Here is an 18,771-nt window from a genome sequence, read left to right on the forward strand (position 1 = left end):
GCGAGCAGCAGCACCTATGAGGGCCGGCACGGCACACGAGGGAGTGGGTGGCTAGCACCACGCCCGACCGCCTTTGTATCCTCGGTGGCGATGATTTACACACCGCACCCGGGCACTAAACGTCGGTGGTGTCGGTAAGCCGCCTGGGCTGCCTTCCAGCTCGCGTCTCTGATTCTGCAGCGATCACGCGAGATGCAACTACGCATCGGTGACGGCGATTAGACGCTCTTCCACGAGACTGCTATGCCGTTTCATTCGGTCAATTAGCAAGTTTCAGAACTCGTGTTCTGGGGCAGGCCCCCCCCAACCCCCAGGTCACTCAGCCTGGGTGTTGGAGCCATCGGATGAGAGACGTTTTCCTTTTGCTTTGCGCCCTTTTTTGTTTTAACCGTTGTGCTCCTGCCCCGTGGCCTTTTCCTAAGTCGCTGCTGAAGCTCGTATCCTGAAAACTGTCTCTGTCTCTCCTCTCTTTTAACGCTCTCCACACACTCCCCCCCCCCCCCCCCCCGCTCTTCCTTGTCTTCCCTCCATCAGATGTTCCAGGTGCAAAAGGTAACTGTGTCGTGATCTTGGTCTGTGCTGGCTAGGCAGGTTTATCTGTGTTAGCTATGAGGGTTTATCTGTGTTGACTATGAGGGTTTATCTGTGTTGACTATGAGGGTCTATCTGTGTGACTATGAGGGTTTATCTGCGTGACTATGAAGGTTTATCTGTGTTGACTATGAGGGTTTATCTGTGTGACTATGAGGGTTTATCTGTGTGACTATGAGGGTTTATCTGCGTGACTATGAGGGTTTATCTGTGTTGACTATGAGGGTTTATCTGTGTGACTATGAGGGTTTATCTGTGTGACTATGAGGGTTTATCTGTGTGACTATGAGGGTTTATCTGTGTTGACTATGAGGGTTTATCTGTGTGACTATGAGGGTTTATCTGTGTTGACTATGAGGGTTTATCTGTGTTGACTATGAAGGTTTATCTGCGTGACTATGAGGGTTTATCTGCGTGACTATGAGGGTTTATCTGTGTTGACTATGAGGGTTTATCTGTGTGACTATGAGGGTTTATCTGCGTGACTATGAGGGTTTATCTGCGTGACTATGAGGGTTTATCTGTGTTGACTATGAGGGTTTATCTGTGTTGACTATGAGGGTTTATCTGTGTGACTATGAGGGTTTATCTGTGTTGACTATGAGGGTTTATCTGCGTGACTATGAGGGTTTATCTGTGTGACTATGAGGGTTTATCTGTGTGACTATGAGGGTTTATCTGTGTTGACTGTGAGGGTTTATCTGTGTGACTATGAGGGTTTATCTGTGTGACTATGAGGGTTTATCCGTGTTGACTGTGAGGGTTTATCCGTGTTAGCTATGAGGGTTTATCTGCGTTAGCTCAATGGGTTTATCAAGAGGTGAAGTGTTGGTAATCCCGCTCTTCGCTGCGTCGTCATGTTGGCCCTGTGCATCGCTCCTGCGTTTGGGTCTCGCGTGTTCGCTGGCCGCGTCGCATCTCGTTGTGCGCCACGCGGGTTACGCGCACGGACAGTCATGTCAAAGCGAGCATCTCTTGTGTGTGCTGCGGGTGTGCCGTGTACTTTTGGGTGCTTCAGAAATCGAGAATTGCCGGCCTCAAACTTACTCGACCAAAATAGTTTCCAACGCGGCTTCAACACCGCGACGAATGCTTGTGTGTGTCGTGTCGCGTTGTGTCTGTGTTGTGTCTGTGCTTGTGTGTTGTGGTGCTTGTGTTGTGTCTGTGTGTGTCATGTCGCGTTGTGGTGTCTGTGCTTGTGTCTGTGTGTGTCATGTCACGTTGTGGTGTCTGTGCTTGTGTCTGTGTGTGTCATGTCGTGTTGTGGTGTCTGTGCTTGTGTCTGTGTGTGTCATGTCACGTTGTGGTGTCTGTGCTTGTGTCTGTGTGTGTCATGTCGTGTTGTGGTGCTTGTGTTGTGTCTGTGTGTGTCATGTCACGTTGTGGTGTCTGTGCTTGTGTCTGTGTGTGTCATGTCACGTTGTGGTGTCTGTGCTTGTCTGTGTGTGTCATGTCACGTTGTGGTGTCTGTGCTTGTGTCTGTGTGTGTCATGTCACGTTGTGGTGTCTGTGCTTGTCTGTGTGTGTCATGTCGCGTTGTGGTGTCTGTGCTTGTGTCTGTGTGTGTCATGTCACGTTGTGGTGTTTGTATTGTGTCTGTGCTTGTGTGTGCCGTGTCGCGTTGTGTCTGTGTTGTCTGTGCTTGTGTGTCGTGTTGTGGTGTCTGTGTTGTGTCGGTGCTCATGTGTGTCGTGTTGTGGTGTTTTTTGTTGTGTCGGTGTTGTGTCTGTGCTTGTGTGTGTGTCGTGTTTGTGTTGTGTCTGTGCTTGTGTGTGTCGTGTCGTGTTGTGTCTGTGTTGTGTCTGTGCTTGTGTGTTGTGTGTGTCGTGTTTGTGTTGTGTCTATGCTTGTGTGTGTGTGTGTGTCGTGGTGTTTGTTTTGTGTCTGTGCTTGTGTATGTCGCGTTGTGGTTCCTGTGTTGTGTCTCTGCTTGTGTGTGTCGTGTCGCGTTCTGGCGCCTGCGTTGTGTCTGTGCTCGTGTGTGTCGTCTCTTGTTGCGTTGTTCGCGCTACGTCATGTGTCTTGTGGCCTTTGCGTGCGTGTCGTGTCGGTGAGCGGGTGACGCTGCATGCGTTTGCCAGTCGCTGTGATTGGATTATTCCACCTGATGATTTGCATGGGAAATATCTATATATTTTTTACGTGGAGAGACGGATACGTTGTACGAGACGTACTCATGCCCGCTTGTTTATTTTGTGACCTGTGGTCTCCACAACGGCGCTTATGGCTCTTTTTGGGTCATTGAGGAATCGATCCCATGCCTGTTGCCCGGCCTCACGCTCTGTGTCTCTCCTAGAAACAAGGGCAGGCCGACTCGAGCTTCGGACACATCCAGCAGTGGATGGTACGGGCGAGGCCGGGGGGGGGGGAGCACGCTCCTAGTGAATCGTCGTCCTGGTCGTCACCCTCCTCATTCTCGTCATCACCACTGTCATGTTCATCATCAATGGCACCTCAGTGTCGTCATCGCCACCATCATTGTCACCACCGCCACCACCAACATCGTCATCGTCACCTCCGTCACAATCAGCTTCGTCAGGTCACTGTGATCACCATCATCATTAGTCAACATCGTCATCACTTTCACCCTCGTCATCACGATCATCGTCACCGCTCTAGGCTTTAAGGACGGCAATTGCAAATCGGCTTTGACCAGGGGCTAATTAATGTCACGAGTAAACGAGGCTTGTGCCACTCTGTCTCTCGCCGTGCGCACGCGTGGTGTCGTATCGCCCCTGTAAGAACCAGTGACATACAAATTATGCCACCGATACGCAGACGTTACCTTTGGGCTAACGGAACAAACGAAGCGGAGGCAGCATCGTCTGCCTCTGCAGTCGCTTGTAAAAGTCAGTCACGTCTATGCGTGCCCACCTTCAACTTGCACTGACCAGCATGATGGACGTATAAACTAAACACTAATTTTATTTTACCAGGTCAGGCCCACTGAGCTAAATGACTCTTTTTCAACAGCGACCTCGCCACAAATGATAGCCCAACGAAGTGGCTTATCGTCACGTGGAAATTTATAGCAGCCAAATACTGTAAACGCGTGTTTCTAAATGTGGAGAGACCAATTCGGAGGCCCCGAATAAAAATCCACGCGACCACGGGGAGAGAAAGAGAGAGAGAGAGACACGCAAACTCCAAATATACAGCGGGCGTCAGGGTCGGTATCGAACCCACAACCTCCTGGTGTGCGGTGGTTTAGAGACGGCAGAGAAGGGGCCTGCGGCTTGGTGTGCACGTAGCCGTCGCATAACATTCGGTGGCAACGCATCGCCTCCACCCGCTCTGAAAGCTCTCCAGGACCCTCCTGAAGAGGCATCTTGAGACTCGTTGAGGCTTTTCTTGGGTAAACGAGCGTCATGGTAATAATACAAAAAGATATATTAATTTTCTTAAAAATGTAATGTAGGCCATGAGTTGTGGGGTGAATGGACCGTTGCGGCTCTGTCAATGCTCGCTAACGCCCTCGACCTGCTCACTCGCTCCCCCCCATCGCTCGCTCGCACGCTCGCCCGCTCGCCCGGGCAGGAGGACTCTGAGAGATATTCCCGGAGGCGGCGCTGGGCCACGGTTTGTAACGACGTCGTGTCTCTACTGATATGTCACCCCGCGGCCACCAACGCCATCTCCGAGAGCACCAGCTCCATCCTCTTATTCACCACCACCAGCTCCATCAACATCATCAGTACAGAGCAACCGGCATCTCCTGGTTCACTCCAGAACCACCACCACCTCCATCTCCTGGTTCACTCCAGAACCACCACCACCTCCATCTCCTGGTTCACTACAGAACCACCACCACCTCCATCTCCTGGTTCACTACAGAACCACCACCACCTCCATCTCCTGGTTCACTACAGAACCACCACCACCTCCATCTCCCGGTTCACTACAGAACCACCACCACCTCCATCTCCTGGTTCACTACAGAACCACCACCACCTCCATCTCCTGGTTCACTACAGAACCACCACCACCTCCATCTCCTGGTTCACTCCAGAACCACCACCACCTCCATCTCCTGGTTCACTACAGAACCACCACCACTTCCATCTCCTGGTTCACTACAGAACCACCACCAACTCCATCTCCTGGTTCATTACAGAACCACCACCTCCATATATCCTTGATCCCTATCTCCTAAACCACCACCACTGTCCAAATGACACTGCCCCTTCACCACCACTTCTATCACCCACCCCCCTGCTCCCGCTTCTGCGTCCATCGTTTTGTCTGAGATGCTGCATCGCTGCTCCGGGTTGTGAGTGTTCGTTGCACTGAGCGAGTTGGTGCTGGTGTGTGTGTGTGTGTCATTTGTGTGGGGATCCCGTGTGGCTGTACCGGGTGGGATGGGCATGAGTCACGCCGGAGAGGACATTCTGCATTTACATCAACACCGCTCTTTATTTTTATATTTCATAACTCATCTGATTCATCGCGGCCTCTTTGCCTCTTTATTTCTGCCCTGGCGCGAGAGTGTGGTCCCGCCTCCCGCCTTGCACAACAACGCTCTCATTCACGGCCTGCGAATGTCTCTGATTGTCTCCCCCTGCCCCTCTCCTCCTGTGACTCTCACTCAACCCTAACCCTCCCCTTCTGCCCATGCCCCCGCGCCGGCCCCCCATCCTCCCTGTCTCTGCCCCTGTCTCCTGGACGTCACCCCCTGTCTCTCCTGTCTCTGTCCCGTGTTTCTCCTCCTGCGGTCGCCCCGCAGCCTTCTGAGTGTAGCTTCTACCCGGGCTCGAGCTCCCGGGCCTCTTCCAGGGCCTCGTCACTGAGAGCCAGCCCCGTGGTGAGCACCGCACGCCACCCATACAGCCAGCTGGTGAGCCAGCCGGTGAGCCAGCCACTGAGCCAGCCACTGAGCCAGCCAGTCAATCGATCAGTCAGGCTGACTTGGTGTCGACGTCCGACGGGTCGTGCCGCGCGTTGTGGCCGCACGATGTCCGACGTTCCGCTGCACGTGCCCGGGAGTTGCTTCAGCAAGTGACAGTGAGTTGTGATGATAGACCACCTTCTCAAGTGTCGCGAGTTTGATTGGCCTCAGGCCAAGTCCTCAGTGAGTTCACGAACACAAAATATAACAGCGCGCAACATTTTTTCTATTATTTACTATTATTTATTTTTATTATTTATTTTTACCTACGTGACTTTACCGGAAAAAAACGTAAGAGCAACATTCCTTCTCTGCGCTTAATTTGGCTTAATTCCAGCTCTGAAGGTTTGTAGAGCTGTGGTTATTCTTCTTCTTAACCTGGGGTGCACGCTGCACTCCGTGGGGTGCAAGACATGGGCAGATTTCTTTAGAAGGTAAATCATCGAAAACACAAAATGAAGCACGAGGCAACGTAAGTACAACAACTAACTTTGTTTCATCAAACCCTCTGTCTTTATTAACAATGTACATTATTTGCACGATTGAGAGCGAAACGGGGTGCAAGGCTGCGGCAAAGGTTAATTGTTCGATTGTCATGCCCACGGACGTTCCTTGTTATAAGGCAGAGCGGGTAGGAGAGCACCGCCCTCTCTCCCCCTCTGTGTGTAGGCCAGAGCGTCACTTGACCGAGGGGTTTCATCGGGAGCCCTTGTCAAAGACCCACGCAGATCCCCTGGGGTTTGATCTTTCACGAGGCTGCTCTTGGTCCACCCCTAAACCGCATCCACTGCACAAACCACGGCAGTAGATGCGGATGCCCTGATGATGCACAGATAAAAAACTAAACACTGTCCGGTAGTAGTGGCAGTGCGACTGGTCATTCAGAACGGACCGTACTACAACGTGTAACGACGCAGAGCCCCGATCCGCGAAGGAGACGCCGCAGCGAGGAGGATGATGATGATGATGATGATTGATGGATGATGATGGATGATGATGATGATTGATGATGATGATGGATGATGATGATGATGGATGATGATGATGATGGATGATGATGATGATGATGATTGATGATGATGATGATGATGGATGATGATTGATGATGATGATTGATTGATGATGATGATGATTGATGATGATTGATGATGATTGATGATGATTGATGATGATTGATGATGATGATGATGATTGATGATGATGATGATTGATGATGATGATGATTGATGATGATGATGATTGATGATGATGATGATTGATGATGATGATGATGGATGATGATGATGATGCACTTACTACTCCCCTGCTGCTCCGGGCGCGGTTGTCTGGGCTTGACCTGAATGTGAAACTGTAGTCGTTGCTCTGCATCGACATCGGCAGCCCGTACGACAAGAGTAAGACACTGATTTGTGTGTTTAGTTTGTTGTCCTTCCCCTGCGCCTACGATTGGCTACGCACGGTGCGAAGGAAGTTCAACATACGCACATGCAGCATACGAGATAGGTGGCTCTGTGCTGTCCGCGTCCGTGGGTCGTTCGTTGGCGTGGAGAAGGGTCGCGCCGCTCAAGAGCGCCCCGATGGGTTCCCCGTGCCTCGGCGATGCGACGCCGCTCCTGTGAGTTCGTGGGGAGAGAGAGCGGGGGAAGTGAATGAGTCGCCCCGCTTTCGTGTCGTTTCAGTTGGATGAGAAGAGCGACAGGGAGGGCATGGAGCTCGTCCGGGTAAGAGTGAGCTGACCTGCGTCTCGTCTGTGTGCCTGAGGTGTCTCTGCGTCTTTGTCTCTCTGCGTCTCTGCGTCTCTGCGTCTCTGCGTCTCTGCGTCTCTGCGTCTCTGCGTCTCTGCGACTCTGCGACTCTGCGACTCTGCGTCTCTGCGTCTCTGCGTCTCTGCGTCTCTGCGTCTCTGCGTCTCTGCGTCTCTGCGTCTCTGAGTCTCTGCGTCTCTGCGTCTCTGAGTCTCTGTGTCTCTGAGTCTCTGCGTCTCTGAGTCTCTGCGTCTCTGCGTCTCTGCGACTCTGCGTCTCTGTGTCTCTGAGTCTCTGCGTCTCTGCGTCTCTGCGTCTCTGAGTCTCTGTGTCTCTGAGTCTCTGCGTCTCTGAGTCTCTGCGTCTCTGCGTCTCTGCGACTCTGCGTCTCTGAGTCTCTGTGTCTCTGCGTCTCTGCGTCTCTGCGTCTCTGCGACTCTGCGTCTCTGCGTCTCTGAGTCTCTGCGTCTCTGAGTCTCTGCGTCTCTGCGTCTCTGCGACTCTGCGTCTCTGAGTCTCTGTGTCTCTGTGTCTCTGAGTCTCTGTGTCTCTGTGTCTCTGAGTCTCTGCGTCTCTGTGTCTCTGTGTCTCTGAGTCTCTGTGTCTCTGAGTCTCTGCGTCTCTGAGTCTCTGCGTCTCTGCGACTCTGCGTCTCTGAGTCTCTGCGTCTCTGCGTCTCTGCGACTCTGCGTCTCTGCGTCTCTGCGACTCTGCGTCTCTGCGTCTCTGCGTCTCTGCGTCTCTGCGTCTCTGAGTCTCTGCGTCTCTGCGTCTCTGAGTCTCTGCGTCTCTGCGTCTCTGAGTCTCTGCGTCTCTGCGTCTCTGCGTCTCTGCGACTCTGCGTCTCTGAGTCTCTGCGTCTCTGCGTCTCTGAGTCTCTGTGTCTCTGTGTCTCTGTGTCTCTGCGTCTCTGCGACTCTGCGTCTCTGCGTCTCTGCGTCTCTGCGTCTCTGAGTCTCTGCGTCTCTGCGTCTCTGCGTCTCTGAGTCTCTGCGTCTCTGCGTCTCTGAGTCTCTGCGTCTCTGCGTCTCTGAGTCTCTGTGTCTCTGCGTCTCTGAGTCTCTGCGTCTCTGCGACTCTGCGTCTCTGCGTCTCTGCGTCTCTGCGTCTCTGAGTCTCTGCGTCTCTGCGTCTCTGAGTCTCTGCGTCTCTGCGTCTCTGCGTCTCTGCGTCTCTGCGTCTCTGAGTCTCTGCGTCTCTGCGTCTCTGCGTCTCTGCGTCTCTGCGTCTCTGCGTCTCTGCGTCTCTGCGTCTCTGCGTCTCTGCGTCTCTGCGACTCTGCGTCTCTGCGTCTCTGCGTCTCTGCGTCTCTGCGTCTCTGCGTCTCTGCGTCTCTGCGTCTCTGAGTCTCTGAGTCTCTGCGTCTCTGCGTCTCTGCGTCTCTGCGTCTCTGCGTCTCTGAGTCTCTGCGTCTCTGCGTCTCTGCGTCTCTGCGTCTCTGCGTCTCTGAGTCTCTGCGTCTCTGAGTCTCTGCGTCTCTGCGTCTCTGCGTCTCTGCGTCTCTGCGTCTCTGCGTCTCTGAGTCTCTGCGTCTCTGCGTCTCTGCGTCTCTGCGTCTCTGCGTCTCTGAGTCTCTGCGTCTCTGCGTCTCTGCGTCTCTGCGTCTCTGCGTCTCTGCGTCTCTGCGTCTCTGCGTCTCTGCGTCTCTGCGTCTCTGCGTCTCTGAGTCTCTGCGTCTCTGCGTCTCTGCGTCTCTGCGTCTCTGCGTCTCTGCGTCTCTGCGTCTCTGCGTCTCTGCGTCTCTGAGTCTCTGCGTCTCTGCGTCTCTGCGTCTCTGCGTCTCTGCGTCTCTGCGTCTCTGCGTCTCTGCGTCTCTGCGTCTCTGCGTCTCTGCGTCTCTGAGTCTCTGCGTCTCTGCGACTCTGCGTCTCTGCGTCTCTGCGTCTCTGAGTCTCTGCGTCTCTGCGTCTCTGCGTCTCTGCGACTCTGCGTCTCTGCGTCTCTGCGTCTCTGCGTCTCTGCGTCTCTGCGTCTCTGCGTCTCTGCGTCTCTGAGTCTCTGCGACTCTGCGACTCTGCGACTCTGCGACTCTGGTCTCTGCGTCTCTGCGTCTCTGCGTCTCTGCGTCTCTGCGTCTCTGCGTCTCTGCGTCTCTGCGTCTCTGCGTCTCTGCGTCTCTGCGTCTCTGAGTCTCTGCGTCTCTGCGACTCTGCGTCTCTGCGTCTCTGCGTCTCTGCGACTTTGCGTCTCTGCGTCTCTGCGTCTCTGAGTCTCTGCGTCTCTGCGTCTCTGCGTCTCTGCGTATCTGCGTATCTGCGTCTCTGCGTCTCTGCGTCTCTGCGTCTCTGCGTCTCTGAGTCTCTGCGTATCTGCGTCTCTGCGTCTCTGCGTCTCTGCGTATCTGCGTATCTGCGTATCTGCGTCTCTGCGTCTCTGCGTATCTGCGTATCTGCGTCTCTGAGTCTCTGCGTCTCTGCGTATCTGCGTCTCTGCGTCTCTGCGTCTCTGCGTCTCTGAGTCTCTGCGTATCTGCGTATCTGCGTCTCTGAGTCTCTGCGTCTCTGCGTCTCTGCGTATCTGCGTATCTGCGTCTCTGCGTCTCTGCGTATCTGCGTATCTGCGTCTCTGCGTCTCTGCGTCTCTGCGTCTCTGCGTCTCTGCGTCTCTGCGTCTCTGCGTCTCTGCGTCTCTGCGTCTCTGCGTCTCCGCGCTCTCGGCGTATCCGCGTCTCCGCGTCTCCGCGTCTCCGAGTCTCCGTGTATCCGCGTATCCGCGTCTCCGCGTCTCCGCGTCTCCGCGTCTCCGCGTATCCGCGTCTCCGCGTCTCCGAGTCTCCGCGTCTCCGCGTCTCCGCGTCTCCGCGTCTCGCGTCTCCGAGTCTCCGCGTCTCCGCGTCTCCGCGTCTCCGCGTCTCCGAGTCTCCGCGTCTCCGCGTCTCCGCGTCTCCCGAGGTCTCCGCGTCTCCGCGTCTCCGCGTCTCCGCGTCTCCGCGTCTCCGCGTCTCCGCGTCTCCGCGTCTCCGGCTCCGCGGTCTCCGCGTCTCCGAGTCTCCGCGTCTCCGCGTCTCCGCGTCTCCGCGTCTCCGCGTCTCCGCGTCTCCGCGTCTCCGCGTCTCCGCGTCTCCGCGTCTCCGCGTCTCCGCGTCTCCGAGTCTCCGCGTCTCCGCGTCTCCGCGTCTCCGCGTCTCCGCGTCTCCGCGTCTCCGCGTCTCCGCGTCTCCGCGTCTCCGCGTCTCCGCGTCTCCGCGTCTCCGCGTCTCCGCGTCTCCGCGTCTCCGCGTCTCCGCGTCTCCGCGTCTCCGCGTCTCCGCGTCTCCGCGTCTCCGCGTCTCCGCGTCTCCGCGTCTCCGCGTATCCGCGTCTCCGCGTCTCCGCGTCTCCGCGTCTCCGCGTCTCCGCGTCTCCGCGTCTCCGCGTCTCCGCGTCTCCGCGTATCGCTGTCTCCGCGTCTCCGAGTCTCCGCGTATCCGCGTATCCGCGTCTCCGAGTCTCCGCGTCTCCGCGTCTCCGCGTATCCGCGTCTCCGCGTCTCCGCGTCTCCGCGTCTCCGCGTATCCGCGTCTCCACGCGTCTCCGAGTCTCCGCGTCTCCGGCGTCTCCGCGTCTCGCGTCTAGCGGCTCCGCGTCTCCGAGTCTCCGCGTCTCCGCGTCTCCGAGTCTCCGCGTCTCCATCTCCGCCGTCTCCTCCGCGTCTCCGCGTCTCCGCGGCTCCGCGTCTCCGCGTCCCGAGTCCCCGCGTCCCCGCGTCCCCGCGTCCCCGCGTCCCCGCGTCCCCGCGTCCCCCGCTCCCCGCGTCCCCCGCGTCCCCGCGTCCCCGCGTCCCCGCGTCCCCGCGTCCCCGCGTTCCCCGCGTCCCCGCGGCCCCCGCGTCCCCGCGTCCCCGCGTCCCCGCGTCCCCGCGTCCCCCGCGTCCCCGCGTCCCCGCGTCCCCGCGTCCCCGCGTCCCGCGTCCCGCGTCCCCCGGTCCCCGCGTCCCCGCGTCCCCCGCGTTCCCCGCGTCCCCGCGTCCCCGCGTCCCCGCGTCCCCGCGTCCCCGCGTCCCCGCGTCCCCGCGTCCCCGCGTCCCCTCGACTCTGCGTCTCTGCGTCTCGTGTGCTGGGGAGTGACGCAGCGGTTCGCGTGCTGCGCTACGACCCCGGCCACTCGGGTTCGATTCCCGCTCGTGGCCAACACCGGTGACGGTTATCCGAACCGGTCTTGGGCCTCCCCTAGGTCGATTCGGCCTCATTTGAGTACCTGGTGCGGTGTGTAAACATTGTCACTGGGAAGACAAAGGCGGCCGGGCACGCTGCTGGCCACCTACCCCCTCGTGTGCCGTGCCGGCCTTCACAGGCTAACTAACAGCACTTGCCCCTACAGTCTGTTAAGGCTACACGGGGATCTCTGTGCTGCGCGTGTATCCGTGCGTGCGTGTGTAGCCCACCTCGCTGTGCCGCGCTTCCTCGGGCGTCTCGGGGCTGTCGGCCGCCACCCTGGCGTCGCTGGGCAACGGAGGGGGGCCCCGGGGGGGGCCACCCGGCTGGGAGGGGGTGCGGGGGGGGCCCGCGGGGTCCTCGCGGAGGGGCAGCGGAGACACGAGCGCCTCCCTCGAGTCGGAGGCGTGTGTGCGCGAGCTCCGGGTGAGGCGGCACGGGGACACGGACACGGGGGGACAAGGGGACACGGGGACAAGGGGACACGGGGACAAGGGGGTTCGGTGGCACGGGGGTAGAGGGCACGGGGGCACATAGACACGGGGACAAAGGGGTTTGGTGGCACGGGGGTAGAGGGCACGGGGGCACGGAGACACGTGCCAGGGGACGGAGACACGCGCCAGGGAATGGGGACACAGGGATTGAGTGCAAGGGGACACAATGACCTGGACAAATGGAGGTGCAGAGGTACAGAGGCATCGGGACATGCTTCAAATTATTATTTTGTATTATTACGTTTGCGAGACAACTGTGGAGATGGAGCGGCCGTGCACGACCCGCGAGCGTAGGACTCTGGGATATTGTTGGGGGTGGGGGGGGGGGAGCGGTGCAGGTGCCATGGCGCAGACGTCCGGAGGGAGATGGAATCGCCCCGAGGCCACTCATGAATCGTTAACGCGTGCACGGAATTGTGGCCGCGCCGGTTGGGGCTTGTGGGGTAGGAAACAATAAGGGGGAGGCATTCGTTTGTTCTGCCAGATGTTCACCTGGATTAAAGGGGGGGCACGCGACCGACACTTCGTCACTGCAGTGGCAGCAGCAGCGCCAGCAGCATCAGCAGCAAAAGCAGCAGCAGTGCCAGCAGCATCAGCGGCAGCAGCAGCAGCAGCAGCAGCGCCAGCAGCAGCAGCAGCAGCGCCAGCAGCAGCGTGAGCACCAGTTACCCTGACCTGAGAAGCAGCAACAGCAGTAACATCAGCAGCGGCAGCTGTGGCAGCAGCGCTGGCATCAGTGGTTACAACGGAAGCAGCTGTAGCAGGAGCAGCAAGGGCAGCTGTGGCAGCGCTATCAGCAGTCGTGACAGAAGCAGCAGCATCAGCAGCAGCATCATCATCAGCAGCAGCAGCAGCAGCAGCATCAGCAGCAGCATCATCATCAGCAGCAGCAGCAACAGCAGCAGCGTTGAAGCAGCAACTGTGAGACGGCCCGCCCGCGTCTCTACGGAACTCCATCTCCCTCCCTGCTTGCGAGTAGAGTTCCTCACGGCGTAGGGGAACTGGCAAGTGATGCTCAAGTGAGAGGTTGGCTTCAGGTTTCAGCGGTTTTAGTTGTCGCGGTTCCCAAGTAGAATATTAATTTCCCATCGCGGCCGCGATTCGAATTTGCGCGGCGCGCAAATCTGCGAACGCGGCTCGCGGTGCCGAGCGGACTACCGGGTCGGGAGCGCCGGGAGCCGGGCTGAGAGAGTTTTATTTTTCGAAGATGTCGTCGTCCGAGGAGTCTCCGGAACGCAACCTCGCGGTCCGGACCCCCCGACCGGAAGAACCGACCGCGGGGCGTCGTGACGATGGCGAGGAGGTGGAGGTTGAGGAGGAGGCGCGACTGGGAGGCCCTACTCACAATGGCGGTGCTGGTGACGGACGACGTGGCCTTGATAATGGTGGCGATGGCAACGATGTTGGGGGACAGGAAGAGCAGGGGAAGGAAACAGGACCCGACTGCTGCGATGACGACGACGATGCTGCTGGTGGTGATGATCACGATGATGGTGTTGAGGTGGAGCATCGAGGACCTGATTCTGACAAAGAAGACAACAAAGACGACCATCAACATCATGATGACGGTGGTGGTGATTGTCGTCGTCATCATCAGCAGGATGATTTCCACCGTCAAAATGATGAGCAGCGACGATTTAATGAAGGCAGCGACGGTGGCGACGATGGTGGTCAACAACATCAACCTTGCCCTTCCAACGAAGATGATGACAGCGGTGGTGGAGATGACGGTGATGATGGGGCTGATGATGATGATGATGAAGAGGGTGCTCTCGTCGCTTTGCCACCACGATCGTCATCATTGCTGCTTCTGTCTGCGCTCCGTCGAGTCGATATTGATTCCCAGCATGCTGGCTCTCTCGGCTCCGCCCAACTCAACATCCCGGATTCTCTGGACTCACCAGCACACGGCTTACCGGACTCACCACCGTACGGCTTACCGGACTTTCTGAGCTACTCACCACACGGCTTACCGGAGTCACCACTACATGACTTAACAGACTCTCTGGGCTACTTGCCACATGGCTTACGGGAGTCACCACTGCAGAGCTTACCAGACTCATCACCGTATGGCTTAGCGGACTCACCAGAACCTTCACACATCCTGTCAGATTCTTCACCTCACGGCTTACCGGACTCGCCAACGCACGGCTTACCAGACTCATTACTGCCTGGCTTAACAGCCTTGCCAGGCTCCTCACCACAAAGCTTACAGAACTCATCACCGCACGGCTTACCAGACTCATCACCGCACGGCTTACCAGACTCATCACCGCACGGCTTACCAGACTCATCACCGCATGGCTTACCAGACTCATCACCGGATGGTTTGCCAGACTCATCGCCGGATGGCTTACCAGACTCATCGCCGGATGGCTTGCCAGACTCATCACCGGACGGCTTGCCAGACTCATCGCCGCACGGCTTACCAGACTCATCACCGGATGGCTTGCCAGACTTACCACCGCACAGCTTGCCGGTTTTAGCAGACTCCACATCACACATCCTGCAGGATTCTTCGCCACCCGGCTTACAGAATTTCCCACCGAAGGACTTCTCGGAATCCTTTGGGAATAGCTCGCGGGACTCATCGTACCATGGGTCCTCGCCGGACTCTCCCCGGCTCGGCTCATCGGACGACGTCGGAGACGCCGGGGATGCCGTGGCGGACGACTCGGACGACGACCGGGACTCGGATCGCCCGGTGGGGCGCTCGGTCTGGCCGGGCCCACGTGGCTGCCCCGGTCGCACTCGCCCCCGCCGGCGGGCGGAGGAGTGTTTGCACTACCGCGTCATCTTGTGCCGTGCCGCGCTTCTCCGTGGCACGCTTATCTTCCACCCCCTTTTCCACCGGGGCAAATCCGAGCCAAGCCAGCGGCGGCACCGTGATCCGGAGATCTGAATGGGCCCTGGGGGGCGGGGGGGAGGGGGCAGGGGTGGTGCTAACAGACACGTTCTCTTTTTAAATCCTTTATATTAAGTTCACTTGCTTGCTTGCGCGCTTACGACCATGCAAATCTTTCGGTCGTTTTTTAACCCACTTCCCGTGATCAAATTGAGCTGACATTTTGCATACAGACTCGTTGTGCGTGACAATTTATTTTCGTGAAAAATTTTTTCCTAAATTTTACACTTTTTAGGAAAAAAGAAATTATATTTAATTACCAATTGCTTAATGGTGGCAGGCAATCATCTGACCCATAGGTGGCAGCCATCTCAAGCCAGAGGACGAGAGGACTCTAGCCGCCACGCATATAAAGGATTTATAGTGAAAAACTTTGTTTTAACGGGTTAATTTTTTTTAAGTGTGATGTCGACGGCACGGCTCGGGGAAAGAAAAAAAAAGACGTGAGCCGGCGCCGTGCCCGGCCGAGCACGGCGCCGGCTCGGTTCGCTCGCACCGTGGGAACGGCGGCATCAGCCCCCCTCCTCCCCCGGTGCACCGGCTGCCGGTTCAGTTGCTGCACCGGGGCTTGGGCCCCGCGGGGTCCCACGGAGAGCAGGGGGCAGAGCAGGGGGCCGTCGTCATGGCCGCGAGTCGTGTTGACGGGGCCACGCCTCGCTCGCTCACGGTGCGCCGCTCTTAAGGAGGAGGGCGGTGGGGGGGATGGGGTGGGGGGGTTCACCTCTGTGCCAGATGTGCTGGCGGGAGTCCAGCGTTGAAGGAATTGACATCCTTAAAGAGGATTCGCATCCTTCAGAAACGTACATCCTTGGGTTCATTTGTAACCTTACAGGCCGGCTGGCCCGGCGGTAGAGCACGCGGCTCACGATCGGAGGCTCGCGAGTTTAAGCACTGGCTGTGTTGGTGCTTGACTCAGCCCATCATCTTTCCCTCTGGCGTCAATGAACTATATACTGTCGATTCTCGATTATCTGCGTGCGGTTTGTCCGATTTGCGGATTAACCGCACACCTGAGATTTTGACGTAAATAATAACGCGTGGATTTTCCCTTGAGCCCCAAATGAATAATCTAAAAACAGTTATACATTGTCATTCTTGGAAATTGTACTTCAAGTCACGTGCTTAAACCAAACAAATATGTTGCGTCTGTAAATTTGAAATCCACGCAATTGCCTCTACAGTACAGTAGTTGCATATCTTTACAACGGTGGGTGGAGTTTGATTGATGTTGATTGGCGTGGCTCTGCTGCTATCCACTTCGTGGGCAGAGTCTTCTGTGCAGGAGCAGGAAAGTGTTATCACTGAGCACACGCATCAATCGATCTGTCGTGAGTATTCGTTCTAAATCTAAAGAGTAGCAATCGAACTCGCCAGTTGTGCTGTGTTTTGAGTGATTTATCCGATCATTTATTTTGCGGGTTGTAATTCACGAAACTGTGCAATGGCAGAGACACTCAAACTTAATTTATTTCTTTACGAGTGGTGTTTGGCATAGAGATCCGTGGAAAATGGTTCTATTTTTAGACAATTATCCACAACCGTCCTCCCGGTCATTATCGTGGATAATGGAGAGTCTCACTGTGACGAGTTGCGTGGAAGTCAGCAGCGGTTGTCTCTGAAGGAAAAGCCTCACCCTCCCCCCCCACCCCCCCCTCACCCCCCTCACCATAGGAATGTGGAATTTCCAAGACGTGTTCTGCAGGGCTGTTAACGGCAATTGGGCCTCAGTGCTCATTTGAGCAGGACATGACTTTGTTCCAAGGAGTTTACACTCTTTAGCAAATTGGTATGCGGTCAGGTGGAGACGTCCTTCAGCACGTTGTAGTCTTCGGGGCGCTTGTTGCAGAGGGTCACGGTTTGAATCCGGCAGGCCGCCTGGTTATTACTGCGGTGAGAATCAACCGCTAATAATACGACACTTCACGCGGGCCATTGAAACCCACAGACTCACACATAGATCTATAGATTCACACTGAGACCCATAGACTCACAGAAAGACCCACAGACTGACACAGAAACCCATAGACTCACACGGAGACCCATATACTCACACGGAGACCCATAGACTCACACAGAAATCTATAGATTCATACTGAGACCCATAGACTCATACATAGATCTATAGATTCACACTGAGACCCATAGACTCACAGAAAGACCCACAGACTGACACAGAAACCCATAGACTCACACGGAGACCCATATACTCACACGGAGACCCATAGACTCACACAGAAATCTATAGATTCATACTGAGACCCATAGACTCATACATAGATCTATAGATTCACACTGAGACCCATAGACTCGCAGAAAGACCCACAGACTGACACAGAAACCCATAGACTCACACGGAGACCCATATACTCACACGGAGACCCATAGACTCACACAGAAATCTATAGATTCATACTGAGACCCATAGACTCATACATAGATCTATAGATTCACACTGAGACCCATAGACTCGCAGAAAGACCCACAGACTGACACAGAAACCCATAGACTCACACGGAGACCCATATACTCACACGGAGACCCATAGACTCACACAGAAATCTATAGATTCATACTGAGACCCATAGACTCATACATAGATCTATAGATTCACACTGAGACCCATAGACTCACAGAAAGACCCACAGACTGACACAGAAACCCATAGACTCACACGGAGACCCATATACTCACACGGAGACCCATAGACTCACACAGAAATCTATAGATTCATACTGAGACCCATAGACTCATACATAGATCTATAGATTCACACTGAGACTGATAGACTCACACAGAGACCCATAGGCTCAATAGAGACCCATAGACTCGTACAGAGACCCATAGATTCACACAGAGATCTATAGATTCATACTGAGACCCATAGACTCACACAGAGATCTATTCGAAGGAGGAGGCATCATCACAGCAGTAGTGATTCACCATTCCGCTATTCCTCGCGCAATCATCTGGCTCGCGCGCCACGTCGATGTGACATTACAGCTGCTGCTCTGCACCAACATGAGCAGCCACGCGACGGAGCGGGCGCCCTCCTGCGTGGCGATCGCCTTGCGGCGCTGTGCGAACAAAAGCGCCAATACACTCGGCTATGACGATGACGACGGTGACGACGGTGATGATGGCGATTGTTTGATCTGCAACGTGCAGGACTCGCTGGGGGAGGCGGAGGAGCGCTACCGGCGTGCGATGGTGCGCGCCGCGCAGCTGGACAACGAGAAGGCGGCGCTGGCCTACGAGGTGGAGGCGCTGCGCGACGCCCTGGAAGGGGCCGAGGAGTCACTCGCCCAGGAGCAGCGGCGCTGCGAGCAGCGCGGACTGGTGAGGGGGGCACCCCCTCCCCTCGCCCCTCCCCTCGCCCCTCCCCTCTCGCCCCTCCCCTCTCCCTCCCCTCTCCCTCCCCTCGCCCTCCCCTCTCCCTCCCCTCTCCCTCCCCTCGCCCTCCCCTCTCCCTCCCCTCTCCCTCCCCTCTCCCTCCCCTCTCCCCCTCCCCTCTCGCCCCTCCCCTCTCCCTCCCCTCGCCCTCCCCTCTCCCTACCCTCTCCCTCCCCTCTCCCTCCCCCTCCCTACCCATCTCCTTCCCTCTCCCTCCCCTCTCCACCAACTCGCCCTCACCTCTCCCTCCCTCTCCCTCCCTCTCACCTCTCGAGCGCCCCTCCCTCTCCTCCCCTCTCTCCCTCCCCTCTCCCTCCCCTCTCATCCCTCCCCTCTCCCAACTCCCCTCTCCCTCCCCTCTCGCCTGCCCCTCTCCCTCCCCTCTCCCACCCCCTCGCCCTCACCCTCGCCCTCCCCTCTCCCCCTCCCCTCGCAGCCCCTCCCCTCTCCCTCCCCTCGCCCTCTACCCGCCCTCGTCCCGACCCTCTTCCCTCCCCTCTCCCTCCCCTCTCCCTCCCCTCTCCCTCCCCTCGGCCCTCCCCCTTCTCCCGCCCCTCTTCCCTCCCTCCTCTACCTCCCCTCTCCCTCCCCTCTCCCCTCCCCTCTCCCACCCCTCGCCCTCCCCTCTC

General features: G+C 56.8%; 1 protein-coding gene across 8 annotated transcripts in view; it reads left to right on the forward strand.

Moving 5' to 3' along the window:
• LOC133358297 (leucine-rich repeat flightless-interacting protein 2-like) overlaps nt 1–18,771 on the forward strand; it is a 40,636-nt gene that overhangs the window by 6,841 nt on the left and 15,024 nt on the right. For 2 of the 8 annotated variants that reach the window (XM_061576543.1, XM_061576544.1), the window contains exons 1-2: nt 12,869–14,551; nt 17,918–18,088. In XM_061576543.1, the coding sequence (XP_061432527.1) occupies nt 13,055–14,551; nt 17,918–18,088 (1,668 nt within the window). In that variant the 5' untranslated portion in view covers nt 12,869–13,054. Of the gene's footprint in view, nt 1–534; nt 553–2,887; nt 2,936–4,128; nt 4,171–5,314; nt 5,393–7,155; nt 7,198–11,578; nt 11,780–12,868; nt 14,552–17,917; nt 18,089–18,771 lie in introns of those variants that run through there. The other 6 variants (XM_061576545.1, XM_061576546.1, XM_061576548.1 and 3 more) reach the window with 6 other exon arrangements.

The sequence above is a fragment of the Lethenteron reissneri genome, chromosome 61, assembly GCF_015708825.2.
Source record: "Lethenteron reissneri isolate LAM-NWPU_2019-01 chromosome 61, ASM1570882v1, whole genome shotgun sequence".
NCBI classification, from domain to species: Eukaryota; Metazoa; Chordata; class Hyperoartia; order Petromyzontiformes; family Petromyzontidae; genus Lethenteron; species Lethenteron reissneri.